We start from the raw sequence: 22,380 nt of genomic DNA on the forward strand, positions 1-22,380 counted from the left end.
ATTTTAATTGATTTTTTCTTTCTTTTAATAAAAAAGTTGTTTACAAAAAAATGTTTTTTAATCCTATCCAATTATTGAAAAATTTGCATCTCATATTAAATTTTACCAAACTATTAGAAGATTTAATTCAATTTCTAAAAATAAATTTATCTCATCAAACTATTGTGGATCAACATCAAAGTAAATTTTACTAAACTATTGAATAATTTTACTTATTATTTTCAAAATAAAATATATTAATGACTCCAACGGCGAAACCTTTTCAAATTAGAACATTAGTCTTCATGAATATTCATAAGGTGAGAGAATTATCTTAAATTGTTACCAAACTATTGGAGAATTTTAAGATCAATTTTCAATATTAAATATTTTGGTAAATCATAAATATGGTTAAAACTTGAATAATTTGACATCAAACTCGTATCATCTTTTAAATGAGTGTTGTGAAGGTGCTATAACCTTGCTCACGTATAACTGCACTCTTAAATATAAAATATGATTTCGTAGATTAAAATTTACTATTTAAAGATATATACATCAATCTTGAAACTCCTCTTTAAATAGAACAGATTCGATTAAGTGATCAATTATATTTTAACAAAAAAGATTTGTGATAACTCTTTTAATCTATGTCTAACGATAGATCAACGGATCCATACACTATGACATGTGAAAAAAAATTATCCAACTCCATTTGAAGGTCTATCCGTAAAAGATTAAGTATCATGACTTGAATCTTGGTTCAACTATCCACAATTACGGCCAAAACAAGGGAATATGGGCAGCTAGTTAGGAATATCTTTAGCATCATCTCCAAACCAGTATTTCTTGTATTTATAACACTATCATTAAAAAAAAAAACAGAAATTAAGGGAATTGAAATAACAATCGCTGCATAGTTATTTATTAAATACAAAAGAAATAAAATTTGAAACTTACTTAATAGGAATAACTTGATAGAAACTGTTCAACGGCAAATAAAAGATTTTGGGCCACCTCAAGGTCAACACCAAACTTTAAATGAGAACACATACCAACTGTAGAGTGTTGTACAGTACATTTTTGTAAGAAATCAACAAATCAACAATCCTTGCAACCAAAATTTGTTTGAAATTTAGAGCAAATAGCAATAAATATCTTTATAACCAGAATTTGTTAAAGTTCAACACACAATTACTACTATATCCCGTAGAAATAGTTGATCAATTTGAGTAAACCATCAACAAAATGCGAAACCTTTTTCATCTATCATTTAAAATCCACAAAGATTCAACCCAAATAGTAAATAACAAAAGAATTAATAAATATCATAATCATATGAAAACTAACTTCAACTACCAAAGCTTAATTAAAAGATCACCAGAGATTAGATTTAAGGAATACATTTATCATTTTTCAATAACCATAGCTAATCGAAAGTTTTGCTCTTTGGGAATTACGATTGAGAAAAGACACCTATAATAATAATATGGTTATAATGGCAGAGGAGTCCATCAAAGATAAGAGAGAGATTTGATCACCTTTGTCAGCTTCATTTTTTTCTCATATAGGGTTTTAATAAAAATTGACAGAATGAATCACCTAAATAAAAAAAAAGGCTATGCTTCTGGCTAAAATACAGATTCTAAACTTCATTATGTTGATCTTTAAAAATAACAACCAAGCAGAGATTTAAGGGAATAGAGGATAGAGAGGGAGAGATCGAAAGAACATCTACAGGTAGCATGAATGATAGGTGAAGGATCGATCCAACCTCGTGTTATCTCTATCCCTCTTATTTTTTCTTTCTCTTTTTCTGTTTTCATTTTTTCATCATGGTGTGAAGCTTTTAGATCAGAAAGTTTGTGTTTTATTTTTTCAAATAACAAAAACCCAAATCCAAAATCAATTATAACTAAAGAAAATAAATCAAGATCCAGGATTTAACAATAAAACAATGAACAAAGAATAAAAAAAAGACACTAACTTGGAGCCAAAACAAAGAGTGGAGATTATGAAAAACTTGGTAGACCTGAGGATGACCATAGCTCAAAAAGTAAAAGAATGGAGCTTTTGAAATCGCAAGGCCATAGGTCTTAGTTTTTTCGACCCTTTTTTTTTCTTTCTCCGACCTCTTTTCCATTTCTCTATAACCCTTATCTTTTTTCTTCTCCTTCCCCTTTCTCTCTTCTTTATCCTCGTGTTTTAGTTTTACGATCTGGAAGTTTCTCATTTCGTCTAATGATAGCCAATGAAACTATAACAAATAACATAAAATTGAAACGTTTAATAAACAGTGTCATGAACAGTATCAATTGAGAGTTTACTTTTATATTATAGTTATAGATATGTAGAAATTAAAATTTTATTCTAGTATTGATTAAAATATTACTAATATAGGGTTTCTCCTATTGGTTGTGAAAGATCTAATGTCTCAAGTAGTATTTTTTTTAGCCAAAAGTCTCCAAGTGTTTTAAAAAACTAAAAAGTCAAGTTGAAGCAAAAAAAAGAAGGGAATCCTTTTGTTAACTGCCTTCCGAGCTCTGCTTGCGTCGACCCTCTTCATGTACAAAACATTATCTCAATGACCCTTCTCACATACTCTTTAGCAAAATGGAGTTGTCGAGTTGAAGCATTGCCATATATTGGATGTAGCTCACTCATTCTTGCTTTTCGCTTTAGTCCCTAGTCAAATTTCATTTGAAGCTATTTTGATTGCTGTATATTTTTTATAACATCTGGAAATGTTGATAGAAAAAAGAAATCTCTATAAGATGTGAATGGGTAGGGTTTGGGATGGTTAGAGTATTCTTCTTTTTCAGATTTTTATATTATATCATCTTCATACTTATACCCAATGGTATTTTAAATCTTTTCTCATCCTTATCCCTCAGATATTTAATAGCTATAAATAATTTTCATATCCATAAATGTTTTAAAAAATAAAAAAAAATATTTTTCAGCTTTTTTTATTTTACATATTTATATAATTTTTTTATAAATACATATTAATATATATTTTTAAATAAAAATATATTAGTTCTATTTAATCTAAAACAAAAAAATTAAAAATTATTTACTAAATATATAAAAATATATATAGGGTATGGGTACAACTACAAGGTGAATTCTATATTACTTGCCTACATATCCAATAAAAAATTTAAAATCATCCCTATATCTATTCTCATTTGAATAAAAAATCATATTCAAATATGAATAAAATTGACTTTTTAAAAATCTTCATTCTCAACAACTAAAACCTTAGAAAAAGTTATAATTAGACCATCATGATAGAAACTAGTTCAAATTATGCTATCAAGCCCCATACTTGGTAAAAATATGGATTTAGTCCTTTTACAATAATTTTAATATTGACACTACATGTACTTTTTGAAATTTGGAATTTTCATCTAATCCTTGATAGTGTCTAAATTCTTTTGTTGAGTATGATGATGTGGTTATTGACCCAATAACATAGCACTAACTTAATGATGGGTTAGGCTTCATCATGTATTTTTTGAGATTATGATGATGTGGACTTTTTTTTAATCCATATAGATCACCAAATTATGGTGTTTTTTAACATTTTCATTTTTTTTCAATTTTTTTGTTTCTTTTTCTTTATTCTCTCTAGGTCTTATTCTCTCTTTACCTTCTTAAACATTCAAGAACAGCCCATTCATCACCACCACCAACTTTAAAATCTGGCACTGAACGTATGTTTGTCGCCACCTTTTATGCAAAAAACAACCTCAAAATGTCTAAGTCTAAAGCCAAAGGTTATTGCTCTTCCATTTAAAATACCCAATTTTGTTTTTAAATAGTATGAATTTTACTAAGTTTGTCCTCTCACCATGCTCTCTTTTTATCTATATGTTTTTTGTTACAGCTAATTTTATGTGTGTGTGTGTGTTTTTTTTTTTTTTTTTGGGTTATTGTTTGTTTTTTTGGTTTTGAAGATTGGTAATGGAGATTGGTTGTCGGGGTAAAAATGAAATAGATTGGTTGGGATGGTGGTGGAGATTGGTTGGAGTTGGTTTAATTGCATTTATTTAGCTTTGTTTCATTTCACTTTCACTTCAAATGTTAATGTCTATGTAATTTTTTTTTCTTTGGGTGTTGATATGTATGTCATAATATATAGATCAGTAAATTTATAACTAGACACAACTTAAGGAATCATCTCTAATCTTTTTTAACTAGGTATGATTGGCTACCTAATGAATCTATTATTTTAAAGAGCTTTTAAACTTGACTAAGAGTCCCTAAAAGAATATGTTCTAGTCTACTAATCAGAATAGAGTTTGAGAGTTTGGTTATATATGAGGAAGGTTATAACATCCATATATGACCATCTAGAGGACGGTACCATTTTATTTTAATTATCTTAAGGCCTTGATTCTAACGCTTTTAAATTTTTAGGTTGAATATTGAAAATAACTTTTAAGATTCTTCATCAATTTAGTAGATTTCTTAAAAATACTTTCTTATCTCAAAAGTATTTAAAAATCTTATTTGTTTTCTTGAAAAAGATTCGTTGTAAAAAAATCATTTTTTATTTTTGTTTTTGTTTTTTTTATTATTTAAACTATATTTAATTTATCCACCATTTGAGTCAAAATTAAAAATATCTTCTCATCTAAAAATTTCTTAAATAATCAACCATTTGCGATTATTAAGAATTTCATCCTTGAAATTTATTTTTATTTTTTATTTTATTTTATTTCTAAATTTTTCACCCCAATTTGGCTCTATTTAGAAAACTTTTTTATAAGTTTTATTTCTAAATTTTTCACCATTTTGGTCTATTTAAAAAAAAAAAACTTTTGTTAGTTTCTTAATCTTTGGAAATAAAATAATATAACAATTATTTTTTTTAAGTTTCATTTAAATTCTTCCACTATTTAGGACAAATTTAAAGAAATTTCTTACTTAGAGATTTCTTAAGAAATTACCATTTGAAATTTTCAAGATTCTCACCCTTGGATAATTATCAAATATTTTCAACAAAAATTTTAATTTTTTTTAAATTGAAAATAAATATTAATTATTATTATTAAAAATTTATCTAAATTATTCTACCATTTGAGATAAATTTAAAAAAAACTTCTCATCTATGAATTTTATAAAAGTTTATTATTTAAAATTTTTTAAATTTTCATTATTAGATAAATATTATTTATTATCAAAAAAACATTTTATTTTGTTTTATATTTTTTATTTTCTTAAAATTAAATCATGTAAAAATATATAAAAAATAAATAAATAATAAATAAAACCAAAACAAGAAAACAACTAGCTCAGTTGGAGAACTCGACTCGCTGTAAGCAGAGGAAACGGTTGGAACGAAGGTTGAATCTTCGTTGGAATCTGAGTCGATTTGCTGGACGTTCGTAAAAAGTTTACTGGTTTTCGAAAAATTGACGTCGAAAACTGGAAAACTCGTCAAAAACTAAAAATTTCGTCAAAAAGTCACTAAAATCTTCAAATATTGTCGAAACATTCAACCAAAAACTAGAAATTTTCTAAAAAATTTTCAAAAAAAAATCTTTTTTTTAACTTAAAAAATTTCCAAAAATTTTCATACTCTCTGGCATCCCTAACGTGCTTTTTTCTCTGATCTCTGTGTGTTATGGGTATGTATTTATAGGGCTTAAATTCAAATAATCCTAAACCAGAAAGGGTTTTAATCCCCTTTAAGTTTTAACTCAAAATTTTAAGTTTAACTTAAACTCTTCAATCCACAAACATAGTTTCACACAAACTCAACCTGCTAGATTTTTCCATTTTCATTTTTTTCATTATTTTTTAATTAATAAATAACCCTCAGATAGATTAAAGTGTCTACAGCTATCCCTCTTTACGTATTTTCTATGAATTAGGAATTGTGTAAAGACGTAGACAACCAATCAGTAAACAACTTGACACATTTATTTTATTTTTTTTCTTTTTTTAAGCATACTCAAACTTTTTGAATAAATAAATAAAGCTCATCTAAGTAGAGGTTCAATGACTTTTGAAAATAAATAAAGCTTCTTTAAGCAGAGGCTCAACAATTTTTTAAAAAAAAATAAAACTCTTCTAAGCAGAGGTTCAACGACTTTTAGAAAAGAAATAAAGCTCATCTAAGCAGAGGCTCAAAAATTTTGAAAACTAAATAAGGCTCATTTAAGTAGAGACTCAATGAATTTGAAAAATAAATAAGGCTCCTCTAAGTAGAGGCTCAACGACTTTGAAAAATAAATAAGGCTTTTCTAAGCAGAGGCTCAATAACTTTTATAAAATAAATAAAGCTCCTCTAAGCAGAAGCTCAACAACTTTTAAAAAATAAATAAAGCTCCTTAACAATCATGTCCAAAGGTCTTATGGATCATAAGAAGAAATCATAGGAGATTATGCCCAAAGGTCTTACAAATCATTCCTAAAATAAAAGAATACTCATTTGAGCAAAGGTTTCACAATTTTTATAATTGTTTTTCTTGAAACATTATTTTTCAAAAATTGAAATCTTACCTTAGATGTCTTCTTTTTTCAAATGAGAATTTAAAATTCTTTCATTGAAAAGTTTTCATATCTATCTTCTCCATATAGGATCTTGAAATATCCCTACTTCCTAAATTCATGCACTAGACATTCTTAAATGCAATGCATGCTATGCAAATGTCAAGCTTTCCTTCAAAAGTTTAAAATCTCTTGTTATGAAAATCCTTAACCTTTCATCAAAGTCAAAACTTTATAAAGAATGCCATGATAATGATGCAAATGCTTTCTTAATGATGCAAATGAAACAATTTAAATTCTCACAATACTACAAATTTCATATTCTAAATCATGATTTAAATATTTATTGCATGATGCAAATGCATAGCTAAACCAAATTACATACATGTATTGTTCAAACTACAATGCAAACATAATACATGTAATGTAGATGTCACTTTTATTAATGTCATGAAATTCTCATTAATTATGGTAATATGGTTTTCAAGATTCCACCATCTCTAATTTTCCTTTTTAGCTCCTTAGCACTTGCCATTTTAGAATAAAATCAATCAACTAATCTACATTATTTTTATCATTTGATCACTACTCACAGGTTATGTCGACTAATTCATCGTCATATTTATCACTTAGCCACACTATATGTCCTTTCAAATCATCTTTTCAGGCTTATACCATTTTTTCATTTTTTTGCCTCTATCACTTTAGATTTCTTTTCGAAGAAAAGCAAAAATTTTTTATGAACATCATCATTCATTCATTTATCATTTCAATTCTTAACAAATATAATGCAATCAGCCATTTTCTCAATTTATTTTAAGGATAAAAAAGTATCAGGTGAATTGAAAGAATGGTAATTAATACAACAATGGGTCTAGTATAAAAATAAATGGACAAAGGAACAAGTTCAAAGTAGGTCATTAGGATGAATGGTATTGAATGGTACAACAATGTCCAAACAATGAATACTTAGACAATTCTTAACATTAATCTAGAATTCTTTTCAAAAACTCATTTCGTTAACTTTCAAAATTATATTGAGCTCATTGAACTTTGCCCCTAGCTTTGAAGGATCTTTAGATGTCATTTATCTTCTATATATTTGAATTGTCTATCCAACTCTCAACTCAAAGGTTTTTCCACCCAAATCATCCTTTCAGGTTTTCAATTTAAGTCATCATTTTCTTTCTTTTACATTTTTTTCATTTTTAATTTTTTTCATCATTTTTAATTTTTTAATTTTTTATCCATTATTTATATTTCTCACACATCGATATCTAAAACAATATAACATGATTTCATTGTTCCATCACAAGCATGCCTTAACCCAACATATGGTCATTCAATTCGAGCATTCACATTTAATCAAAATGAACTTTTAATGGTTGTAATGTAGGAGTGAGGGATCATGAAAGAAATGGATAAAATAAGCTTAAAACACATGTTTAAAGGGTTCAAAATCAAATGATCATTTCTCATCATTTGATGCAACTTGGCATTTTACCTCATTCCATATCATTTCACTATTTTTTTTTCATTCATCTTATTCCTCAAAATAAGATTTTGATTACTTTGCCCTAACTCATTTATGGCATTCATTTTTTTTTTTATGTAAAATGGTTCTTCTTTCCTTTTTTTTTTTTTGACTTTTTATCTTTGAAACCTTTTGTGATATTTTACCACTTTTTTTTCAAACATGTTATTCTCAAAATTTGTCTCCAAGTATAAAGGTTGATCATTGGTTGGGGTTCTTTAAAAAAATCATAATAAGCTCAAAAAAGGTAGTAATAGATGGTTTTATGAATGAAAAAAGAAAGACGATCATTTTTCATCTCAAACATGAATGTTTTTTTTTTTTAAATCATCTATTGAACAAAAAAAAACTCATAAACTTTTTATAAAAGACTGCATATCTTCAAAACATATTTATTTCATATCTGTTAGCAGCTTGCTTCTTTTACTCAAATAGTCTTCATAGATTAAGCTTTATCAATGTGAATGAGTTTTTAAAATTAAATCCAAAAATTATTGTTATCATTCTCTAAACATTCACCATTTAAAATTTGAAAATGAGAATAAAAAGATATAACAAAGCATGGAATAATGGCTTAGATAAAAGAGAAATAGTAATGAAATGTATCAACTTCTCTGTTATTAAAATGATAAAAACATGAAATCTTATTGCATAAAAAAAATCTTAATATTACTTTGAAAGAAATCTCAAAATGACAAGCAATTTTCAATTAGCCTTAACATTCTTGTCCTTTTTAAAATTATGCCCTTATATGATCAGGTGAAGGGTTTTTATTGGCATCTGGCCCTCTTGATTTGTTGAAGATCATCAAGCCTTTTCGAATCAAACTCACTTTCAATTCTCACTTAGAACATTGACATTATGAATGGGTAATGGATTGGTACTAATATTAGGTGTTGTTATCCCTCATGAATCAAAGTTTATCATTTCATCTTTTATCAATCATTGCACTTTATGCTTTAAGGTAGTGTAATTTTCAATGGAATAATCAGCAATTCTATAGTAGTAGTCACAGTGAGCTGTATGATCATACTACTTGAGATAGGGTGGCTTGAGCGACTTTGAATAGCTGAAGGCAATCAAGTGATTGTTTTAAAGCTCTCGCTATAATTTCATATAAGTCATAGGGATTGGATCAAATATAAGTTTTTATCGAATAATTTGTAGCTTTCGTGAACCACTTGTTGGGCAAGCATGATGAATTTGAGGTCTTACAAAAGGTTGAGTGTTAGGACTATACATAGTAGTTTGGGATCTAAAAGCGGGCTAATATATTGGTGGGTAAAATGTTTGTAAGGTTGGTTGGTATGGGTAGGGTGAGGTATTATTCACTGCAGGATAATACGTGGAGTAAGCTTATGGTGGATTAGGTTGATAACTCCTGAACTATTATTTGTCAAAGTTCACAACTTGAGTTTCAGACTCTTTTTAATTTGATGCATTTTTTATGAAAGCTTTTTCTCTTTCCAAGTTGCCATTCTTAATGATATTCTCAGTTATTTCGCTTGAGATCACCATGTTAGAGAAATTTTTTATTGCATTCTCTATCATCTTTTCATAATAGAAAGATTTTAAAATGTCGACAAATAACATTGTGATCTCTTTCTTAGTTAGAGGAGGCTGTACTTGAATAGCTATGTCTTTCCACCACTGGACATACTCCTTGAATGATTAAGTTACCTTCTTCTCTATATTTTATAAAAAAAGATGATCATGAGATAAATCTATGATATATTGATACTGACTAATAAAGTCGTGAGCTATACCACTCTAAAACTATATGTGGGTCTTATTTAGCTGGACATACTACCTAGCAGCAGAGCCAGTAAAACTGTTTTAGAACACATGCATTAATAGCTTGTCATTATTAGTATGGGCAGCCATTTCTGGCAGTACATGGTAATGTAAGTCTTTGGACACTTTGTACTATCATATTTCTCAAACTCTAAAACTTTGAACTTCAAAGGAATAACAACATCTGAGACTAAACAAAGCTTAACAACATCCACGAAACCATAAAAACTAATTCCCTTCACTGCTCGTAACATTTCCTTAAGCATATGCATATTTTTATCAACTATTGAGTTTTTTAGCAACTCGACTACTTTTGGTTTTAGTTTTTCTTTTTCTTTTAGATCATCCAGATTAGGGACCTAAATTGCTTCTATTGTCTTTTCAGTAAAAACAAGATTTATATAGCTCTGGTAATGCCTTAGATTTGAAGCTAATGGCATTTCAGAGTATATATACCTTACAGGGTATATGAATTGCTGTGGTGGTGCCTTATGTGGACTGGGCTTGATGCAGCCCATAACCAGGAGAATAAAGAGGGTCAATCATCTCTTGTAATTGATAGTCTTGTTGGCTAGTATTTTCTTCTACTTTCCTCTTCTTGTTCAACTTATTCAAAGCCTTTAAAATTTTACTCAACTCATTTTCAAGCTTTTCTTAAGCATTTTTTATTTTCTTGAGATGATTGAAATTTTTTTGTTCTATTTGTCTAGCTCGAGCTCTTGTATTGTATTGGTGAGTTGATTGTGTGGGATTGTTGCTTGGTGAAGCTATTTTTAAACCTTGAGCACCACAATTACATTAGAAATGACATGCTTTGTTTTATGTTTGGTATTTTAATGCATTAATGTAATGTACTAATATTATGCAGATATGAGATCTAATTTATCAATAATTAATATGTGATAAATATTCCCTATATAAAATTGATGCAAATGCATAATGTTAAATATGAGAATGAAAATGATGTATGGAATTAAATGGTAATGCAAGCGCTAATTGAAATGATACAAATGTACAAAGTTAAAATGGTTAGATAATCAATATATCACATAAATCGTTCCTTCTTGTGTTTTAATTTTGGGGTACATCTATCAATAGAAATGAATGTCTCTATCATAAGGTTAGCCTCTTAAGTGTAAATTATATAATGGGTTAAGTGACTTTGACCACTAAAGGTTCCCAAATTATTATTTACATCATTGTCTATTACAAACTAGTAAGACATTCCATTCCTCATCCATCACAAGCTACCAACAAAAAGGATTCAATTTGAGTAAGAGTATTTCGCTAGCCATTGTAAAGATTATCATCTCATGAGAGCATAGGTACTTTACTCCTCTAAGAGGGATGGAGCCCAAGTATAAAGCTCATATAATGCAAATGCATGTAATAGTGTGTGTAAAAAAACATATAGATTTCAAACACAAAAAATAAAAGACAAAAAAGAAAAGAAATGTTAGCAAACAGATAACACAATAACTACAATTTAAAACCATTAGCTCAAAGAATAGGATAAATTTAAAAGTTTATAGCTTGACTTTCTATGGCTTGTCCCTAGTGGAATCGTCAAACTGTCATAACATATAAATCTATAACTAGACGCAACTTAAGGAGTTGCTAGCAATCTTTTTTAATTAGGTGTGACTGGCCACCTAATGAATCTATCATTTTAAGAAGCTTTTAAGCTTTGATTAAAGGTCCTTAAAAAAATAGGTTCTGGTCTACTAATTAGAACAAGGTTCGGGAGTTTAGTTATATATGAGAAAAGTTATAACATCCCAACATGTCCATCTAAAGGACAGTACCATTTTATTTTAAATTATCCTAAAATCTTGATTCTAACGGTCTTAAATTTTTATGTTGAATATTGAAAATAACTTTTAAGATTTTTCATCAATCTGATAAAATTCTTAAAAATACTTCCTCACCTTAAGAGTATTCAAGAATCTCATTTGTTTTCTTTGAAGAGACTCCGTCGTCAAAAAAAAATTTTAATCATTTTTTTATTTTTTTATTATTGAAAATATATCTAATTTATCTATCATTTGGACCAAAATTAGAAATATTTTTTCATCTAAAAATTTCTTAAATAATCAATCATTTGCTATTATTAAGAATTTCATCTTTGAAATTTATTTTTATTTTTTTGTTTTATTTTATTTCAAAATTTATCACCATTTAAGTCTATTTAGAAAAAAAAGTTTTGTTAGTTTCTTAATCTTTGGAAAGAAAATAACATGACAATTTTTTTTTTTTTAAGTTTCATTTAAATTTTTTCACAATTTAGGATAAATTTTAAAAAAAAAATTCACCTAGAGATTTCTTAAGAAATTTACCATTTGAAATTTCAAAGATTCTCATCTTTGGATAATTGTCAAATATTTTCAACCAAAATTTTATTTTTTTAAATTGAAAATAAATATTAATTATTATTGTAAAAATTTTATCTAAATTATTTCACAATTTAGGATAAATTTTTAAAAAAATTTCATTTAGAAATTTTATAGAAATTTATTATTTAAAAATTTTAAAAATTTCATTATTAGATAATTATTATTTATTATCAAAAAAATATTTTATTTTGTTTTATATTTTTATTTTTCTTAAAATTTAATCATGCAAAAATATTTAAAAATAAATAAAAAATACTAAAATAAGAAAACGGCTCGACTCGCTTGTAGGCAAGGGAAGCAACTAAAATGGCATGTCTCGTGGCTTGACTCGATTAGAGCCAAAGATAGGGATGCAGGTCGAAAGCGGGTCAAGCGCTATGGTAAGATCATCGGCTAGAAAACACACAGATCTCGGGTTTCTTAAACACCCAAAACAACGTCGTTAAACAGCAATATAAAAAATCAAATTCTTTATTTTTTTTCCTCAAATTTTCCTTCCCTTCTTTCTCTCCTATTCTCTTTTCTCTCCTTCTCTCTTTAAAAATTAATGAACGCTAGTTGAATCTTCGTCGAAATCTGATTTTGTTCGTTAGAATCTAGGTTGGTTCATCGAACATTCACTGGAAGTTTATCGATTTTTAGAAAACTGACATTGAAAATTAAGAAACTCACAAGAAACTGGAATCTCACCGAAAAGTCATTAGAATCTTCAAATATCGCTCGAAAATTCAATCGAAAACTAAAAATTTGTAAAATATTTTCAGAAAAAATCTTTTTTTAACCCACCCAAAAAATTTTCAAAAATTTTCGTACTCTTTGGCTTCCCTTACGTGCTTTTTTCTTTGATCTCTGTGTATCTTTCTATGTGTAATGGGTATGTATTTATAGGGCTTAAATTCAAAGAATCCTAAACTAGAAAAGGTTTTAATCCCCTTTAAGTTTCAACTTCAAATTTTAAGTCCAACTTAAACTCTTCAATCCACAGACACAGTTTCACACAAACTTAACCTGTCAAAATTTTTTTATTTTTTAATTAATAAATAAATTTTTAGACAAATTAAGATGTCTACAATATAAATCAATTATGTTAAAAATAAAGACTAGTAAAGGTTTATGCAAGTTTCTTGCGAATGATTTAGCTTTAGATTTTATTCATTCAAAATTGAAAAAAGATATAAATGTTTTCTATTCATTCTAAATTGATAAAATTCCTTTTTCTTTGTTGAAAATTGCATTGTTTGGGTGGCTGCAACACCATTCTCTTTTATTTGCTCAGAAACCTTTGAAGAACTTGAGAACTAAAGAGTTTTTTATAAAGAACAAAAATGGTAGCTGATTTGTTTAGATTCGACCGCCATGGCGGTAATTTTTTTTTTTTTTTTTTTGCTTTTATCCTAAAAAGATAAAGACATTAATAAAATATAAGGTTTAGATTTTGAGTTAATTTAAGTGTTTTATTTGAATAAAATGTTTTAATTTTGTATTTAATATAAAATTAAAAAAATTAAAAAAAAAAGACTATTAGAAACGTGCTTTGTAATTGGTGACATGAAATTTTTAATCCAATCATTAAAAAACAGCCCAAAAATCAATGAAAATAAAATCACATCATTGAGTCAATGTCGTCCATTGTGGTCAACGGATAGATCATCAACATTAAAACAGAAAATTTTGAATACCGTTTACAATTGGATGAAAATTAAACAGTATAATAGCAAAACTTGACCTAAAAATTACAAAGACATGAAAAAAAATCTAGCAATTAATGCCTTACATATAGCCCCTTATCCTTTTATCCCCAAGGGTTCTTTTACAATTTTCAGCTATCAAATTGCAGTCCTCACTTCTCTAATTGCGGAAGAAAGCTAAGGGCTAAAAGTCAAAGGCGTCTGATTTATATAAGGTGTTAATCCCCTCGTTCTGTTTTATTTTGTTTTATTTTTATCAAAAATTGGGAAGCTTAGGCCGTATCTCTGTCGCGTTGACTTAGGACAAACTTCTTTTCAATGCGATAAAAAATTACAGAGGGATGTTTGGATTGAGGCCGGGCCATGCAAGATTGGGACGAAAATGATATTTTATTCTCAAATATATCAGTGTATGATTGAGACTTGATACAGCAATAATTTTTTTATAAAATTATAAATACAATAAAAGTTACAATAACAATAAAAAAATATTTATTATTACATTAAATATAAATCAATCAATAAATTAACATATAATAAAATAAATCTAATATAAGATTGGATTAAAACCTACAAATTTAAATACTCAAAATTTTTCATGGTCATTAAATCAAGACTTTATTGATTAATATAACAATATATATATAAATGATCTACCTACATCAATATAAATTATTTTTTGATTTTACATTTTTATAATCATTAATTTAGATTAAATCTAATTAGTTCATTAATCTTTTTAATTAATAATAATTGATTTTTTTTCAAAAGGGATCAAAATTTAAAGAATAATTAAAAATAATTTATAAAAATTGGAGATCAAATTTCAATCTTATAAAAATTTATTTATTAATAAAAGTGAGTAAATCACTTTCAAACTTTTAATTTAATGATTAAAAACATTTAAATTAACATTAAAAATCTGCTTTCAAATCAAATCTCGTCATTCTCTTTTATTTATATTAAAACATTGTAACAAAAAAAAAAGTGAGTGAACCGTTGCAACTAAACCCTAAATTCACCTTACCATCCTTGTCTACCCTTTATCAACTCTCTTTCTTTTGGAAGATTAGAAAATTAACGTTTCCTTATTACTATTAAAAAAAAAAAAAACTCAATTACGAGACTTGAACCTTATCGGGTGATAATATTTCGGTTTGAATAGTACAGTCTCTTTTTTTTAGAAAACCAATTAAAATCACAAGCCCAAAACTTAGCAACCCTGAGACAATAATCCTGCATCAATCAAGTGAGCCACTGGAAGGGGACATACATCAAAACTAATATATAGAGTTGATAATTTATGTTATTGTATTTTATTTATATTAGATATGATTTAAATATGATATAAATAATTTTAATATGAACATAACATAAATATTTAAATGATATAAATAATTTAAACATAAAATAACATATTTATTATATGTGTTATACATAACATAACATGATTAATATATTTAAAATTAATTTATTTAACACAACTCAAGTAATACAATACAATACGATACAATTAACATAATTAAATATGAATAATATTATTAGACACGATTAATCGATTTATTTAAATAAAAAATATCGGTTAAACAAAAATTAGTATTTAAATAAAAAATTACTTAAAAACTAAATATTTATAATTTATTTAAACACTGAAATGATACAATAAATATGATTATTAATTTACTAAAAAATAAATTAAAATAATTTTTATAGTTCATATGTTATATATTACATGAATAATATTATATCTTAAGTATATTATCATTGTATGATACAAACACAACATGAATAATATCGTGTCTTAATCGTGTTAAACACAATTACCCTAAATTCAAATATAATATTTTTTCATGTTGTTTTAATATCATGTCATCATATCAAATTTAAAATTTTTAAGTCTACTAAACTAAACCAAAATAAAGTTGATTCATATTTAAAACCAGTGAGAATCCGCATACAAGTAAGCTTCACAAAAAGTATGCTTGAGATCACATTCAATGACTCGCATCGATAAATAATGTTGCAATCATGTCCCTTGCAATGGATCACGAATTTTTTTCCGATCCTAAAAAATATCATAATCATCCAATGAATTGTTTTATATTTCAGAAACAAAAGGAAAAACATGTTAAAAGAGTGGGCCAACAATGAAAGAGAATTAACCAAAATTGATAGGTAGTTCTTTCATTCACCGCTAACCATGGTGGCTTTCCATCTATCGCACACCATTGTAAACATGTACATGATACATTTATACTATTTCTATATCACCAAAAGGCATTCCATAAAAAAAAAAAGATAAAAAAGAAAAGATTAAACATGGTATATCATCCCCACCTCCAAAGTAGACGCATGGGGTACGCTTAGTGCATAGGTAGGCGGTCTGCTGTTTCTTCTCAAGAATTCATACCCGATGTTAATTACAAGTTTTTTTATCAGGCTAGATCCTTGCTTGGCTTTAACATATGAGTGCCCTAGTATGTAAGATGTCCCAGCTTCCCTTGCTTCCAAAAGTTCCCGTAACTCTTCCCTTGCTCCAGAGTTTATCTGTTGGCTCTCCGGTACAATAAACCGTACTCTTTTTCTTGGTTTAACTACAGGTGACCTTATCTCCTTCAACTCTGATGGTCCAGCTGCCTCTTTGTTGTCTGCATCATATTCATCCTCACTCATTTGAATCCCTTCTGTATGGCTAGAACATGTTCCAACAACCGTCATTTTATCGTCATCCTTCACCAGATCTTCATTAACATTGCCAGGAGCAACACTTCCCGAGCGTATAAACTCTGCAATGCTGCAAACAAGATCTTTCTCAAACTCCATGTCATCTTTATGAACATCGCGATACCCATATCGTACAATGCACCTATAGAGCCTGAATTCCCTAGGGCCAATATGACCCACCAGAAACCGCTCCTCAGGTCTAACATGAGGAACTGGGACAGATTTGATGCAAAGAAAGACTAGGACCTGGTGGAAGGCTGGAAGATTAGTGACAAAGTGGGAGAAGATTGCAGGGATTCCAGATACAAGCTCTGTGTGTATAAGTCCAATCCCACGAACCCGTACTATGCCTAGACTGGGTCCCAAGCTAAGTAACCAGTTGATAGAGACCTTGTTTTGAACATCAAACTCGTATTTTTTCAGTGTGCCATAGTGCCAAACACACATGATTATCAGGAAGATAAATGCAAGGGCAATTGGAACCCAGGCACCTTCAAGAAACTTGATGAGGGAAGCTGTGAAGTACAGTGCTTCAATTGTACCAAAAAAGAAAACAAAGCCTATTGCGAGGAACACACTCTTTTGCCAGCACAACACAATTACCAAAGACATCAGGCAAGTGGTGACCAGCATTACAGTTATAACAGCCAAGCCTGTTCCACAAGAAAAAAAGAGAGTCAAAACTACTAGTCGAAACTCAGAGACAAAAAGAGGATCCAAGTCTGTTTCATATTTAGATTCAGCATATCTTTTCACAGTAAGACAGATAGTATGTAACATGGTTTCTCGAAATAAAATAATAAATGCTAAGACAAAAGCAATTAACTCTCTACTCTTTATGTCTTATATGCCTCAAACACTTAGTAATTAGTGTGAGAAGTTTCTTGAAGGAGACTATTCACAAGCCAAAAAAAAAATTCATGTACACAAGAATATAATTAATCGATTGGAAAATGAAGCTAATAAATCAGAACCCCCGATTCCTCATGGTGATCAAATCTTTCACTTGAACCAAACCATTACATAGGAATAACTGGTACCTACAAAATGCAATATGCTACTTGATAGTCATAATATAAAATAATATAGCATTTCAGAAGGAGCAATCTCCCATTAAGCCCAATTCTGGGCGGGTCCCAAACAAGACCATATGTTGCCAGTTTCCACATATAAAGATATGGTTCAAGCTAGAATATGAAGCTAAGTTGCGAGATGCTCCGAAGCCCCAAGTTATACAACCAATTGAACACATATATGTTAAGAGTTATAAGAACAACAGGAGGGAGCATTGTCATACCTGATGCATTACCCATGCGCCTTGTGTCTCTAAAGCCAACAGTAACTGCCAAGCATAATACCATCAGGAGCCAGTTAATCTCTGGAATGTAGATCTGACCATGGATTTTGGATGACGTGTGGACTATTTTGACTCTTGGGAAGCAGCCAAGAGAAGTACACTGTTTGATGATTGAGAACGTTCCAGTTATGATAGCTTGGCTTCCAACTACTGCAGCAAGTATGGCTATAACCAGAACCGGCCATCTTAACTCCTCTGAAGCAAAACATTTGGATACTTCCAGTTAGCTGAAAATTCACCTATCATCCAAACCTTAGTCTCCAAGGAGAACAACTCAAAGTACCTACCTGGTACAGATACATAAAATCCAATTCTGTAATCACTTTTGATAATATGATGCTGAGATAGATAGGCAGCTTGCCCCATGTATGCAAGAATCAAGGATGGATAAACCAAAGAGGTGAAAGCAATCTGCAGAAATGGGAATTCCCATTAGATAAAATCTATTATTCACAGCATAATTCAAAGCTGCATAAGAAACAGCAAGCACACAACTAAAATGCATGTAAAAAGGAATTAAGTTAGCATTGTCAACCACATCATAATTCAGCTATTCAAACAACTTGCAACAAAAAATTTGTTCCAAAATCCAAGAGACAAAACAGTCAGCTCTTCTCAACAACACAACTCTAACCAAAGTCTAACGAAGAAATCCTCAACCATGAATTAATTAAGCTTTCAAGGATATATACCTTTATTGACAATTGTGAAAAATGCCCAAGATCAGCAAACATAGCTTCTGAGCCTGCAAAATGAAAATGTAAATCAACTTAACAATCAACCTCTTTACCCCAAAATGGCAGCCAAGAAACAATTATATCATCTGAAAGACTCAAAGTCACACACACACACACTTACCTGTTATACACAATAAAATACCACCTAGGGACATCCAAACTCCTCTCTGTGTTTTCCTAAAAAATTTGTACATGTAATATGGAGAGAGTGCATGATACACATGAGGATTCCAGTGAATAACATTATATAACCCAATGGCACTGATGCATAGAAGCCATATTAGAACCACAGGTGCAAACAAAAATCCAACCCTGTGTGTGCCATAATGTTGAAGGGCAAACAAACCTATCAGTATGATGCAGGTGACCGGAACCTCTACATCTGCAAAAATTGTTGAACCTTAACAAGAGGCAGTATAATGCTAGATGGATGAGATATAAAAAGATGGTATAAAGCCTCATGGATCAAATAAAGAATGAACCACATGGAAGCCAAATACTAAAAGTAAAAATACAGTTAGTAATCATGGTCAAAACTTTTCTTCAGACCAACTTCCAGAAACATTTCAATATGGTCTCTATTTTTAACATTCAAGACTGAAAAGTGCAAGTCACCCTTTCACTAATAGAAGCATCAAAACCGACAACTTCAAATATAACATCTTACTCTGAATATAACATTACCCCACTTAACACATGAGACCAAAGCTGTAGCAGCAGCATTAGTCATGCTAGTGTTCATTGGTGTAAGTAATAGCTTATCTGAAGTGCAACTAAGATACGTTGGCCAAAAAGAAAGTCTACAACTAAGCATTAGTTGCCGGAACTAAAACACACTGCAAAGATAATAAGTCCATGTTTAGTGTCGACCTGAAACCAGGGTCCCATGAGCAAATACGTTCAAATTGTACAAGCTTCGGATGAGTTGGCTTATTCGAAAACTTGAATTATTAACTAGTTCAATCTTTTTGGAACTGTAACTTATGAAGTACTAGCATGTTAAGAAACTGGATGCCTAAGTTTGCACTCCTAACAACTGAATATTGACAGTTAAAACATGCTTAGACATCCGACACCCCAAGGTGGACCAGTAGTTTGATCTAAACTGAAAGTTTCAACTGAAAGCAGCGTAGGCAAGCAGAAATATCACTAACGAAATTCAATCTACTTGTTTGTGCAGACTATGCAACCGTACATACTCCAGTTTAGCAAGTTGATTGATAAGTCTGACCAACTTGAGGCGAAAGGTATAACCGTGGGTTCCGCAACACAGTACTTGTTCTGGGGTATGAGGGACCCAGATAGGGAACTAAAGATAATTGAATTCATATAAATAATGTGTCGTATCGTTAGGTTGTTGAAGAACCCAAGGCCAAGAGACAAATAATCGAAACTTGGAAAAGCCCAGACAACCATCCTAAAATTTAAGAATTACTGAAGCAATCAAAAGGACCTACAATCTCACTTTGTGCAGAAATCGGGCAACTCCATTAACAGGGTTTAAAATCATAGATTATTTATCTAGAAAAAGTACCGGCAAACGTAGCCTAGAGGTAAACTTCTAGAGCGAAAATTTTACTTTCAACCATGATTTGTCTTCTCTGGTTCTCACCGAGAAGATACTTAGAAGCTACAGTTAAGTGCAGCCAAACTAAGTGTAAGGGGAAAGGATCATACATTTGTGATGCTCTTTTGACATCGAAAGCTCCAACCCTGACACCGCCGAGAAAACTGCACGCACAACCCAAACAATCAATCAATCAATTAATCCAGGTCATGGCATAATTAACACAAGAAATCAGGGAAAAGAACCCGTAATCACCTGAAATAGCTGGCGTGAGGATGCCGTCACCAATCACCATACAGGTCCCAATCAAAGCAAGAACAAGCAAGAACCTTTGCAGCACCCTATGCTTCTCTAAAGTGGATTTCAACCTTGACCCAAAACTTGATTTTGGTGCCAAACCAATACTATCCTTCTTGTACTCAATCAGCTCTTCATCTGCTAATTGGCAATTGGGCAATGAGTTGACTCGGGCGTGTCGACACAGCAATGAATACAAGGCAAAAGTCCCTCCTTCACCATTATCATCAGCTCTAAGCACTATAAACACATATTTGAGCAAAGGAACCAAAGTGAGAGTCCAGAAAACAAAAGACAAAACCCCATAGATTTCTTCATTTGTCTCGGAGTGTTGAATATCTTCCTCAAATATGCTTTTGAAAACATATAAAGGAGAAGTGCTTAAATCCCCATAGACAACTCCAAGGCTTTGGTATGCCAAAGTCAATACTGTTCTCCATGATTCCTTCTACAACAATAAGAAAAACCAACAATCAAATGAGAATCCTGAAATCAATGTCACTTTTAAATCCATGAATGATTTTTGTTTTTGATCATTAAACAAATCTTAAACCTTTATCATAAAAACAGAAATGGGTTTTCTGAAAAAAAAAAAAAAAAAGCGGAATTAAGACAAATTTGCTGAACAAAGCCATCTTACCTTAACATAGTTTTTGTAAACACCAGTCTCTAGATCCATGAGTGAAGAGATTCAACGAATGCCCATTTGCTAAAAGAGCCTCCCCAAGTATATACACAGACAGAGAAGTCAAAAATACTCTATTAAAATAATAATAGCAGTAACATTAAGACTAAAACTTTCTTCTTTTTTCCTAGTGACAGAGTTGTATGTATGTAGACAGCAGTTGAACAACCATGAATGGAGACAACCGCAAGAAGGAAAACCTCCAAAACCCAAAATCCAGAAGCGAATAACAAGTATAATACTTAAAAAATAAAAACTTGTAGTGATAAGGAAACATGGAAAACAAGGACACTTGGTATGGATTCTTTTGCGTGTGAAGCTTTTTGAGAGAGAAAAAAAAAGTTCGGTTTTTATTTCGGGGGAAGAGAGAGAGGGAGAGAGCCTTTTTGTTTGCTCTTTAGTTGGTGGGGGAGTTTTTGGATTTTGCTTTATTAATAACAACTAATTAAAATTAAATAGTTTAACGAGAGAGAGATATGTTGAAGAATGAGGACTTGAAGTGGCAACGTGCTTTGGAAATGCTTTGATTATGTTTTTTTTTCTTTTTTCTGTTTTTTTTTTTTTCTGGGGGGGTGGAGGTTTAGCTCTTGTTATTTTTTAAACTGACAATGGTGTAAACGAGTGGCAAGCATTGGACAGTTCTGAAAGTAAAACTACTTTAAGACTGTTTCAGTTTAAAAACGCCATCTGTCCCTTTTTTTCCCCAAATCAACTAATATATAAAAAATTAGTATTATTTTAAGTATATTTTTTTACTATAAATTTATTTAAAATTTTATTATTTATACGCGTGAATTTTATGTAAGATTTTAAAAATTTTTATTTTATTTTAAATAAAATAAAATAATAATAATGATATAATAATAAGTGATATATTCTACAAAATATACTCTCTATCCCTTATTTTGGTCCTTTTTTATGGGATGTCTCAAAATTATATTTTATTTTTTTAACATCTAAAATTTTTATTTTTTATATTTTAAATTTTTAAAATTTTTTTACTTTTAATATTAAAAATTATGAAACTTTAATTTTATAAAAAAAATTTAAATTTTAATATTAAATACAATAACATCAAAATTTTTTTCTTAAACTACATAAAAATCAATATATGATAAATA

General features: G+C 29.5%; 1 protein-coding gene and 1 long non-coding RNA gene across 4 annotated transcripts; both read right to left on the minus strand.

Annotated features, from left to right (window-relative positions):
* Positions 1 to 241: 241 nt before the first annotated feature.
* LOC149520129 (uncharacterized) lies at positions 242 to 2,212 on the minus strand. Of its 2 annotated transcripts, none has more exons than XR_016327253.1 (3): positions 1,967 to 2,212; positions 940 to 1,037; positions 242 to 842 (listed from the first exon to the last, which is right to left on the minus strand). It is a non-coding gene; the product is annotated as an uncharacterized LOC149520129 (long non-coding RNA). The 2 variants fall into 2 exon arrangements; XR_016327252.1 differs by having other exon boundaries at positions 940 to 1,089.
* Positions 2,213 to 16,050: 13,838 nt separating this feature from the next.
* On the minus strand, positions 16,051 to 21,665 carry LOC111317855 (potassium transporter 6-like). Of its 2 annotated transcripts, XM_022920331.2 has the most exons (8): positions 21,215 to 21,665; positions 20,533 to 21,022; positions 20,388 to 20,441; positions 18,832 to 19,092; positions 18,666 to 18,718; positions 18,261 to 18,384; positions 17,914 to 18,168; positions 16,051 to 17,269 (listed from the first exon to the last, which is right to left on the minus strand). In XM_022920331.2, the coding sequence occupies exons 1-8, from the start codon at positions 21,251 to 21,253 to the stop codon at positions 16,206 to 16,208; spliced, it is 2,340 nt and encodes a 779-aa protein (XP_022776066.1). In that variant the 5' UTR covers positions 21,254 to 21,665; the 3' UTR covers positions 16,051 to 16,205. The 2 variants fall into 2 exon arrangements, with proteins under 2 accessions (XP_022776066.1, XP_022776068.1); XM_022920333.2 differs by lacking the exon at positions 18,832 to 19,092.
* Positions 21,666 to 22,380: the final 715 nt, after the last annotated feature.

Source organism: Durio zibethinus, chromosome 2 (assembly GCF_047325235.1).
Source record: "Durio zibethinus cultivar Kanyao isolate XHJ-2024 chromosome 2, ASM4732523v1, whole genome shotgun sequence".
Classification (NCBI taxonomy): Eukaryota; Viridiplantae; Streptophyta; class Magnoliopsida; order Malvales; family Malvaceae; genus Durio; species Durio zibethinus.

What these genes read in the sequence shown, in the direction of transcription:
- LOC111317855 (XM_022920331.2), bottom strand. Translation starts at nt 21,253, where the DNA reads ATGGATCTAGAGACTGGTGTTTACAAAAACTATGTTAAG. An exon ending in TTTACAAAAACTATGTTAAG is followed by an intron (nt 21,023 to 21,214) that starts GTAAGATGGCTT and finishes TTATTGTTGTAG; the next exon opens with AAGGAATCATGGAGAACAGT. An exon ending in TATTTTATTGTGTATAACAG is followed by an intron (nt 18,719 to 18,831) that starts GTAAGTGTGTGT and finishes TTCATTTTGCAG; the next exon opens with GCTCAGAAGCTATGTTTGCT.